General features: G+C 37.1%; 1 protein-coding gene across 1 annotated transcript; it reads left to right on the top strand.

The window, feature by feature from the left end:
• Positions 1 to 2,721: 2,721 nt before the first annotated feature.
• Positions 2,722 to 3,726, top strand: LOC132638556 (large ribosomal subunit protein uL5m). Its single transcript, XM_060355394.1, is given in 1 exon segment — positions 2,722 to 3,726. A coding segment is annotated over 1 exon segment (567 nt). The 5' UTR covers positions 2,722 to 2,859; the 3' UTR covers positions 3,427 to 3,726.
• The last annotated feature ends 8,717 nt before the right edge of the window (positions 3,727 to 12,443 follow it).

Raw genomic sequence — 12,443 nt, 5'->3', positions numbered from 1 at the left:
AGCTAGCCGAGATCGAGAGCTTTCTTATCATGCAGCTCCTAGATTGAAAAGAAGCTGGTGGGCCAAGGCTTAAACTGCTAGACAGAGACGAGCTAGCTGGACTATTACGTAATTGAGTATAGAAAGAGGAATCGTCTTATGTGCGGATTGAAGTGCATGATAGAGATAGATGCTTCCGTAAGTTTACTTTTTTCAGGAAAGCGAAATTCTTTTAGTCTTCCAGGGGATCGAATCTTAACTAATGACGTATTGTAATATCAACCAGCCTTCAGAACCAGCCGAGAATAAAATCAAAAGAAAGAAGATTGATTGAAAAAGCTAAAGTACTGTTGATGGACTTCATGCAACTGGCTTTCACTCGAATCTTTTTCAGTGTGAAGGTTTTCTACTGCTTTGTCCTTTGACTCTCAACTCAATGCATCATAGACTGACGAGTCTAAGACAAGTTAGAAGAGCTAATAGAACTTGGATTACTTCTTACTGAATGTCGTACAACACTGAGAGTTCTCCCGGTCCCGAGAGAACCCGGAATGTTAGCGATTAATCAGTCTGAGTCCAGCTAGTCTAGCACTCACTTTAAGACCGGTCCTTCAATTCGGGATTCTTTCTACTACTGCTCCTCCTCCTGCTAATACTAGTGCAACTTTGAAAGTTGTTAAAGCAAAGATTCGATACCTCTGTTATTATTAATTAATAATTGGCATTCTCTGATCGGCCTAATCTCGTAATACATAGGGCAACTGGGCCAGACGACATTGATAGCAGAGTTTTCGTGGTAAGGTACAAAGCTTTTTGTCTGGGTCTTGGGCAGACGTACTCAACTGATACAAATAGAAAGGCTCGTCCAGTGAGCGATGACACTAGTGAGTAAACTGCAAAAAGGTCTTGTTTGGTATAATATAAGCGGATGAGTTAGTTATAATTAGCTCAAATGTGACTTCTTTGCTCGGTTTCGGTTGCTTGACTCAATAATGGCCCTTCAAAGTCATTAACTTCATATTTAGGGAACGGTTGAACTCCTTTTTTGACCTCCCTCACCTCTGAAACTCGGCAAAGCTGCCTGCCTTTCTTTCAATGCTTTAAGATGGAAGTAGGTCAAGGATAGGGCTTTCTCGATCGAAGTCCAGACAGACTTGATTGCTTATTTCATTCCATCTCTGCTCCTGGAAACAAATCAAGATCAAGGATGTTAAAAAGACCGAGTCAACCGATAGATCAAAGAGTCACAAACCTTGCTGCCACCTAATCGGTGAATCTTGTCTCCCTTTTGTGGCTTTAACTTGCTTCTTGTTACCTTGTTACTAAAAAAATAGCGTGCATATAGGATGGGATCAAGACCAGTAGGTCGGTTCTCTCCCGAGTATCATTAGTGGGTCCACAGACCTTTTTGAGAAAAAAGAAAGGATAGGCCCGAGGACCCCTAATATAATAGAACTTGATCACTCATCTCATGCGGACTCTTATTCGATGTCAATCACTCATCTTCTTTGTTTAATGAAGGCGCATTCCCCCTTATGTACCCCAAGAATAGAAGCTAGAGAACCTAAGTCTGAAGAAGAGTCTTGGTTCGAAGTATAGGGAGAGAGGGAGACCACTGAATCAGTTGGCTCAACTCTGAAAACTGAGTGACGAGAATCTGTCTTCACAAACCTGCGAAACTTCCCCTTAAACTGATCAAGCTGCTGATCACTCTGGTTCGAGAGGACCTGGAAAAATGCTAGTAAGAAGGAGGCTAGTTTGCTAGGTTGTAGATCTTCTCCCGTATTCCTTATAGAGGAATCCCCTAAATTCAAATAAGATCTTTCTTCGCGCCGTCAAAAGCCTAATTGAGACAAATCAGCTCTTACTGTTCTCCGGTCTTTGCTCTTGAAGATCCGCTCTTGAGAACCTCTATCTCTCTTGCAGAACCGTCTTTCGAATAACTATTAGTCTTAGTCGGTTAGCCCCTTTTTTCAGTTGTTGTAGTTGGTAGTAGCGAGAAAGACTCCTATATTTATTAAAGATAAAGAAAAACTTAATGAAGTGAGCTTGGTACCGCGGAAAGCCGGGTGGAGGAGAGAAGGGACTCTCCCAAGAGAGGCCCCAACGGAACTTCTTTCCTTATCCCTTATCATATTAAAAAATGCAAAAATTCAGCAAGCAGCAATAAGGCTAGGGAAATACCACCATGGATAAAGCAACAACACTAGCGAGTGACTCACCAACTCGGAAGTCAGAAACAGGAAAGACATGAAGGGATAAATATGACAACCAACCCGCACAGTCGGTTAAGGCAAGGCTGCTAGGAGAGAGCAAGGGGATTTAGACTTAGCTACAAGTCCAAAAGCAGCAGCAAGGAAAGAAGGTTGTTATTAACACGACTAGTTTGAGAGCTAGCAAGGCAGGAAAGAGATTAACCACTAGTTCAAAAAGCTAGGAAGCTGCTAATTCAAACGTTTCAATCCCTAGCAAATGACAGAAGAATATCTTGATATATAAACCAAAAGTCATGCCACCTCTCACCTTCGTCCGGGGACTCGAACGAGGAGATCGTTGATGCCGACCTCCCTCTGTGTCTTTGTCAGTGAAGTAAATCACCCCGATGCTAAGCGATCTGCAATTTTCAATGGTTACCTAACCACCAGACTTTAATAGTAGGAGAAAGGAAAGCGCTCGATCCATGGAATCTGTCATCGGATCTCCCCATTGACATATAGAGTAGAAGAATCAATTAGCCTCCCAATTTCCCACTCTTTCTGTGAGGCAAAACCACACCACACTACACTACACTTCGACACAAGAGAAGAGAACTAGGCGCTTTGTATCTTCGGGATAGGAGTTGGCGGTCTTCTTTAAGAGAACTTCAATATAATACTCATTATGGATCAACTCATGTTTCCACTCTATTTTCATTATGAGGATGTATCACGTCAGGATCCGTTGCTAAAACCGAATCACGCCAACGTTATGGAAGTTCCTGGATCGTGTAAAATAATAGTAGTACCAAAGACAGCACCTTCTATCAAAAATGGAAAATTGGCTATGGAGATTCCGTGCGGTTAGAAATTAGTACAGACACAAAGGACTTCAACAGGAAAGTCGTTTCGATCCAATCCATTCTTGGGGTCAAATAAAGACAAAAAAGGATATGTCAGTTACCTAGCACGACAAAGCACTCTCCGAAGGCATGGAACGTCATATTTTTTGGTCAGAATATCCACAGTAATGTCTCTGTTAGATTCTCCGATCGAAATAAGGGAAAGGTCAATTCAATTCTCGACGGAAACGGAATTTTGTGAATTCTCCCCCGAACTGGAAGATCATTTTGAGATCTTCGAACATATTCGAGGATTCAATGTTACTATTGTAACTTCGGCCAACAAACAAGATGAGACTTTACCGCCGAGGAGCGGCTTTTTGCAAAAAGATGAGAGGGAAACTCAGTAAGATGTCGGAGAAGCGAAATATACGATATCACAAATGTAGATTGCTCGCGGCTAGGCTAAATATAGTAAGGCGGAGAACTGTTGTTCAGTGGAGCGCCGGAGTACGGAGGTTGTTCCCATCATCGAAGTCAGGGTGTGGGATTGAGCCTTCCGAATGAGAAAGAAGAAAAGTGCAACGTTTCGTTGGAAAAACCAACGCAAATATAATATTGACTTTCTCTCGCCCTACTTCTAAAGATAGATAAAAAGGGTTGGAGAGAATGACTTTTTGAAATTCTCTCATTTCTAAGGCTGCGCAAGGTGCCCCTTCCCCCCCCCCCCCCCCCCCAGAACAAAGCCCCACCCCTCTTTTCCCCCCTTTAATGAAGGACCCTCGCCTTGCTTCCTATTCATTTGTGGGTCTGGACCCGAGGGCCTTTTTTTCAAGAGGTGATTTCGAGAATCAACCAACGGAAAAAATCCGTAGCCCAGGTGACTCACAGCCTCCCTCTCGCCCAAATAAATGAAATGGGATGAATCAAATCAATAAGCTTTTTGATTGATTCAGGGCGCAGCGAAGCCAAATTCAATCAAGGAAGATTAGATCATTTCTTCAAAAAATTACTACTCAGTCCTCTACGATACCTACATGGTATATCATATACTGACAAGGTATCATAGAGAACTATCAATTCATTCCTTTAAAAAAACATCCAGTCCTCTATGATACCGACATGGTCTATATAATATACTGATAGACATCATAAAAGATTGTATCATTTATTTCGGTTCACTTTTACGCAGGCACATAAAAGCTACTAACGAGGTTGTTGGTACTCTAATTGGATTTTAGAATTTAGAGTCGCCACCTAATTTATTAAAGGAAAATCGGGTTTAAAAGGGTTTATCAAACAAGAGAAATATCCTTTTTGGACCAAAGTTCGAGGTAAGTGTTCTGTTGATTCCCTAGGGAAGGTTTTACGCACCATAATATTAAAGATCCGTAGAATACGGTTGACCTACGAGCTTCAATGTGTGATTATTGTAATTATTTGCTTAAAAATGTTTAAGTTTCTGCAAAATATCATTTAATCATATCATAACTTTCAAGGAAATTTTGGCAAAAAGCCCGCTTAGAAAAGGGGGTTTTGGGTTTAAAAAATTCACATAAGTGTTCAACTCACTTTATTGCCGGACTAAGACACACCCAAGATTTCTCCCGAGTAGAGTCGCTACTGTTTTAGTCCTAATAAAATAAGTTTAGTACCTACGGATTTTATTATACATATATAGAAAATATGGAGTATATCTCCTATATATATATATTGCTACTGAGTTTTATTACTTAAGTACAATTTCATCATTGAATCCCATAACATGTCAAAGTATTCCAGCCCAGATCCATCTTCCCTTAAAACTAGCCCAACAAGTTCTCTTTTGCTTTTTCGGTCCCAAAACAAGTTCCGGGCTTCCAGGCTCAAAGTAGTCTTATTTTGCTCTCAGAATTTTATCAAGTCCAGATTTTAGTTTTTAGTTCTTGAATTTGTCCAAACCAGCTCAAGTCCAAAATTGCTCTTTGGGTATTACAAAAAAGATGCAAATTTCTGAAATTAACTTGTCCAAATTCAGTTCAATTTTAAAAGCAACATTGAGCAGCTTATTGTTTTTCCTTAACATGGGTCCAAGGTCAAAAGACTGTTACTAATCATTTTGAAAAGTCATTTTGCCTTATCCAATTTCAAATTTAATCAAAATCTCGTTTTTATTCACATAATTAGCCGTAGTCTTAACCCTTTCTAAAACTCAAAAATCAGGATTAAGTTCCAATTTCAAAGTAGTTATTGTCCAAGTTTTAAAACGATTTGGAAACCTCCTAGAATACTAAATATTTCCTAAGTTCTACATCCACAGGGTTCCAATAATCATCAAGTGTTTTACAAATACATTTTTACATATAAAGAATCAAATAAGAAGGGAGTTAGGCTGGTGGGCCTACCTAAGCTCACCAGTTACTATTTTTACCCATAGTTGGGCCTTCACCATTTTCACCCATGGTTGATCCTTCAATATATTAGTTTCCCTTACTTTTTTTATCATGCGGACTCGATGAAATAAGATAGTAGGGCCTCTGGCCCAATAGGTTTATGCAGGAATACGACCCAAATGGCCCGAGTGGGAATCACATAAACACGGAAAATGATAAGGATTAGTGACTAATCTAAGTACTTAAACAACATATAATTTCATAATTAAACGAGATAAAATATGCAAACCAAGCAAACACATAAATCAAATGATATAAAACAAACAAGCCTTAGCCTAATGATGCAAAAACAAGTTGAGGCCCAAATAAGTTATTACAGCAGAAATAAACGGACTGGACTGAGTGTGTATCAGATTTAACATGTAGCAGAGGCCCAACAGGAATGAAGAATGAAATAGGCCCATAAGTCAACAAAACCCAACAGCAGCCTATACTAATTAGAGTGGTACACTTCATATATATTCATACCATCTCATATACACTGGGTGTATATAGAGTTGAATATACACTGTATAATCATACAAAAGCAAACAATCAAAGAACTATGCTAAGACCCTAATTGTTTGAAGTTTCACTTAGATATAGTTAAGTAAAATCAAGGAAGTGATAATAAACACGACAAAGACTCACAATATACATGATATACACATATTTATAGTTGTTTTTAATCACTTGGAGGGTCCCATAGGACATGGATTCCTATGAGGGAACCCCAACAACCTAAGATAGAAGATTTGGACTGAGTTAGCTAGAAACTCAAAGTCTTCTTCCCTTCTCCTTGGGTCCTAGTTAAGTCACACTCATATTCAACTATACCCTAAGTGCCAACCTCCAATTAACTTAGTCTTTTAACACTTGAAAACCATATACCAAGCTCTAAGTTAAGTAGTCACGTTCAGTCCCACACAAAAAGACTAGATTAAAAAAAACTAATAATAGACATGGGTAAATCGAATATATGCATAGGCAGTAATCATATGAACATGCATTTGTTATTTCTTTTTAGTATACTAACAAGACATGACAATCCCATCATTCACATAAGTCCAGACAAACATTATACAGGGATATACACTCGTTTAGTCCATACAGTACTGTTAAGTAGGCATGAACAGGTTCCAGCTTAGCAAAATGGTCATACATCACACATTTAGCATGTTTTATCAATATGGGACTTTAAACACTATTATAAGTTCATAGATCATTAGTACAAGTTCACAGTTATTGAGACAAGATTCAAAATCCTTTAAACCCTTTTAAAATACAATTTCTGAGACTTGTGACATTAAAACAGCAACAAACCAAATGGCACAATCCTCGGGGTTTGAAATAAAGCTATCAAGAGAGCATACAAAGGTCTTGGTCACTTATTAAGTCAAGTAGTATGTTACAGACCAAAAGCATATACCTTACAGTTTGAAAGAAGGGTCATAAAAGGGGACATGCAAAGGTCTGGTTCATCTTTTAAATCAAGCATATGTCATTTTGGTCTCAACAGACACAGTTAGGTCCAATGAACATAGATGTTTTATACTACTATCCATAACATATTTCTGAGAACAGCATGTGACTCAAATAACACATCACAGGGAAGACAAGCTAATTTATCAAAAATATAGGTCACAAGTGACTCTAACTTAACTTTAAGCAAATATAGACATGCCTCAAATACCAATATAAGTCTACATGCCAGTCTACATCAGAGAGGGATTAAATATACTAGTCATGTTGTCACAACAAAGGAATTCATGAACATGCTCAGTATGCATTCAGATCAGAGTATGACAAATCCTAACATACATGAGTAGACCAACAATCAACAAGATAGCCAAAATACAAGGAGCTTAACTACATCAATATGCTTGGCAGGCTTTTAAATCCAAAGTCAATTTCAACACTTATCAGTAGCATAACAGTGGATCATACAAACTTACATTTAGATAATAGGCAAAGCTAAGCATGATCTTCAGTGTACAGAATTTAAACATATAGATATAGCATCAGTTCTTATTAGACATTAACCAAAATCAGGACATGGAACAGTAGTTTAACATCTTAGACATGATCCAATTTAACAGAACAAATAGCATGATCCACAACAGGCTAAGCACTTAACATTAATGCACTTAAACCCGTTTTATTGTCCTTTTTACATTTTTATCACACCATAGAACTATATATAAAACAATAATGAACTAACAGTACTATAAATAGGACTATATCACATGGTCAGATAGTAAAAGGAACAAAGACTAGGCTAAACACATGCTAAAACAGGATTTTAAGTTAACAGTGCCTAAATCATGCCATTACTACTATATTAATCAACTAAAATTAACTAAACCATATATAAAACATGCTTAACTGAAACAAACTAAGCTAAACTAACATATAAAACATACTTAACTGGGACCACCTAAGCTAAACCAACACATGATCAACCACAGATAACTTAAAACCAGAAAAGATGTTAAGAAGATAAAAGGGAAATGGAATTACCTTTCTTGTGTGCAGCCTTTGAATCTAGATTTGAACTTGGAGATCTTTTGTGCTCCTCAAACCCCAACTCAATCACAAAAACCCACACAAATAACAAACAACCTTAAAATTTTAAACTAACTCAAACTCGTAAAGTTTCGAAGCAAATTGCTCAGAAACATAGATATTTCAAGTATGTATGAATATATATTAATATTTAGTGCGTAGGTCCGTTAAACAATAAGAATTGGGGCTCTATTTATAGAAACCCAAATACCCCAAACCCTAATTTTGACTTCGATGTGGGACAATTCTAATTTTTGAGAATTCATTCCTCACACAACAATCAAGGGCTGAGATTCAGGCAAACAAACATGTCAAGGGTTAGATCTGACCCAAAAGTGATCGATCCATAAGGTTCTTCAAGAACCAATCAAAATTCACGAATTCAAACAAGTGCAAACAAAACCCGCTAAGATTTTATAGAGTTTTGACTGTTTAATACTCAGAAAAGTAAAAGAAATAGAGAAATGGGAGGAATTGTATGGTGTTTGGTGAGAAACGGAGGAAGCCTTTTGTCACGACCCAACTAGGGGCCATGACGGGTACCCGGGGCTAACCACCGAGCACCACTCATTCTGTTGCTCATCATACAGATCAAGCGTTCATTCATTAATCTCTTACTTAAATCGTAGGAAAACCATTTATTTTCATTTGGAAACATAATTACCTTATATACATAAGCCCTCCGGCTATCAAAATAATATATATATATATATATATACATACATACGAGGAGACACCGTGAGACCATACTACCCACACATACGTATCTACGATCCTCTACTAGAGTGCCAGACATAGGGACGGGATAGGACCTCGTCGTGCCCAAAATACATACATACATATATATATATATATATATATATATATATATATATATATATACACACAAAAGAATAAGTCAATGGCACCTCCGGGACAATGGAGTGCTCTTAAATCAGCTAATAGCTCCTACGAGTCTGGATCACCTCTCTGTCTACCTGTGGGCATGAACACAGCGTCCAAAGAAAACGGACGTCAGTACGAACATTGTAATGAGTATGTAAGGCATGAATGAAATAGATATAATAGAGAAATCATAAGACATAAGATGAAGATGTAACCTGCGTAACTTTTAAGGAGGGATACATTTCAGGAATTTATCATATATATAGTCATAGCACATGTATCATCCTAACGCATACATCATCGTATCATATATATATATATATATATATCATCGTTAACCCGCGTCTGGGTAACCATCATATGCCACCCACTAGTGGTGATCATGTCCGGCCTTCTAGGCGCGGTGGAATCATATGAAGCCCGCCTTTGCGGTGACATGTCCGGCCATTTAGGCACGGTGGAATCACAAGCAGCCCGCCTTTGCGATGACATGTCCGGCCATCTAGGCACGGTGGAATCACAAGCAGCCCGCCTTTGCGGTGACATGTCCGGCCATTTAGGCACGGTGGAATCGTACCATCGTGAGCACATCATAAACTTAACATTATTGTACATCTCATAGGCATATCATGACCTTATCATAACTTAGCACCATTATACATTTATCATCAAAACATACATTAGAACTTGAAGGCATCTATGGTTATGTCGGGGTGACATAAGGTCGTGAACCCCCGACTACGTTATGGAGTGATCATAATCGTCATATCTCACCTTGAAAGGAGTAACATTTTAAGTTGAGTGTACGCCATGAACAACATCAAGGAATCGTAAATAGGATCATTAACTCCATGGACCTCACATCTTGCTTTAGAATCATTAGGCTTAGACTTATTATCATTATTATCATATTCATAACATATTTATCGTCTTTATCTCATAAGAAGCTCTTTATCAACGCTGACTCATAGTTCCCGGAATGTAAGAAAGTCATGGAGAGGTAGGGAAAATAATATCATAGGAATCATATAAGGATCAGTAGCTTAGTGGGAATGTCATATCATGAGCTTTAGGACTTCTAGACTTATATTCATCATCAGTATTGTCATGCTTGTAACGTATCTCTTTTCTTTATCTTGTATGAAGCTCTTTATAATCGTAGACTCATAATTTCCGATATGTAGGAAAATCATGGAAAAATAGGAGGATTCATGCCATAGGATTCATGCCTTAAAAAGAAGGGACTAGCCTTACATACCTCTTTTGTTTAACAATTATATCGCTTGATTATTCTTCTTCAACGCTCATGTTTCTACCTTCAAGAGAATTTGCATCAACATTAGCCAATTGATTATATGAACGTGCTTGCTAATGCTAGAAAAAATTGGACAGCATTTCCTTTGTTTATATAACTTTCCTCATTTGACTTATCAACTCCCAAACATCCATAACAACATTCACAATATTATAAACAACAATCACCATTCATCTACATTATCCACAATTCACAATTTCACTTCAATTCCTCCATAATCGTGGTCATAGTTCACTATAGCGTTTTCTCACATATAATACTTATCCTATATTTTAAATGTCACTTATAGCATACTTACAATCACAACATACCAATATTCATGATTCACTCCAAACTACTTACTCAAAATGACACTATTCCCACATTCATAACCCATTTTCTATATCCTTCTACAATCCAAGTGTTTCAACTTTTCAACACCTTAAACAACATGTAATGATCATAAAACTCATCTTAGATAATGGAAGAATAAGCCTTGAGTGAAAATAATCTTCTTGCACCAAAACCCTAGTTTCACCTTCACTTGGATTCCTTGTCTTGGATGAACTTTAATGGGTTTCTTACACTTGATTCACTTAGTTTGATGTAGTTGTTTACTAATATCCCTTGAATTCTTGTGGGAGAAGTGTAGAGAGATGTTCTAGAGAGAAGGGGAGTGAAGGGAAATGATATGAAATAAGACTTGGACCCTTATTAATAATACTCAAATATGTCCCGACCCATTTCTACGGACCAATATACGGTCCGTATAAATTATACTGACCGTATGTCTGGCAGTGGATTTGGTCCACAGAGGCTGGCCATCTGGGCTGATTATACGGCCAAACATACGACCAGTATAATTTATACGGCCAGTGTGTTGGGCCGTACAATGCCCAATTCTTCCGAACTCATTCTCGTCGACTCGTTTGATCTTCAATCCTTATGGAACCTTCTTGACACTTGCTTATCACCTCATTAACAATCTAAGGGACGTTATAGCTCTTATCCAAAGCATCATTAAGTCATTGTTAACTTGTTACTTGTAATTCCTTTTCGATACCTATCGTATGCCTTGCCTTCTCTTGGCAAACTTTCTTCTCTTACCTCGAATGTCTTTGAAATCTTAATTAGGGTCATCAAATGTCATTCCTTACTTATAGAAATACCGTATACTTCGTACTCTTCGTTAGTCTATTCACTGTGCATTAACGGAAAATTTTCTGAGGTGTAACATATTTAATGCTTTGCCTCATACGGTCACACAGACCTGGAAAAAGAATGGTTTGCCTGAAATTTTTTCCATAAAAGGAAATGATAACGCGGAGAGAAGGAGGGAAGGTGAAGGCGGCTAGGGTTTTCAACCCTATTAGAGAGACGACATAGGGGTCATTTGGTATGAATAATGAGAAGTGGAGGGGTATTACCCCTTCTTTAATTAGTAACTGGGTCGGGTCGGTCTTATTTAGACTGGGCTTGGTCCAGTTTTAAAAAGGAAAGAAGGGGCATGTGTATAGGTATACACTTATATACATGATATACATGTATATTTGTGTATACCTGCATATCTATGTCAACACGAGTTTAATAAATGACCATAATTAAATAAACCCCCTTAATTACGTCAAAACATAACTTTAATAACCACTTAAACAATTAACAAAACGGTAAGTTATGCAAAATGGATTCAAATTGCAAATATGGCCTTAATTGACTCTAAACCATGAAGTAGGTTATTTCAATTACAACCATAACCAGCATAATTAAACAATTAAAGACTAGTTTTACACCAATAGCCTTAATTAGACTTAAACCATGAAATTGGCCGTTCCAATTATGGCCATATTTATCTTAATCAAACAATCAAGGGCTAGTTTTGGAATAATGACCTTAATTGACTTGAACCATCCAATTGGATTTTCAATTAGGGCCAGAATTAAAGAATAATTGATAATTTCAATTGTAGCCACTATTAACTAGATAATAAACAATTTTATGGAATTAATCTCAATTAATTATGATAAATTCTAATAAATTGAATATGTAAAACTAAGAATTGAGGGGTAAAATGATTAATTCATTTAATTAATCAAATTCTTTGAATCAATAGAGTAAAATACTTGCTAATTAATTTCTATTAATATAAACAATTAATTAAAATAATTGTTTTAAATTATTCTCTTGGTCAAATTTAGCAAATATATCATAATTGTTGCAAAAAATATGTAAATTAATTTCTAAATGATTTATAATATTATATAAATTATTTTAT

This window comes from Lycium barbarum, chromosome 4 (assembly GCF_019175385.1).
Source record: "Lycium barbarum isolate Lr01 chromosome 4, ASM1917538v2, whole genome shotgun sequence".
NCBI lineage: Eukaryota > Viridiplantae > Streptophyta > Magnoliopsida > Solanales > Solanaceae > Lycium > Lycium barbarum.
The sequence above is the reverse complement of the archived record's forward strand: the minus strand, read 5'-3'. Positions and strand labels throughout refer to the sequence as shown.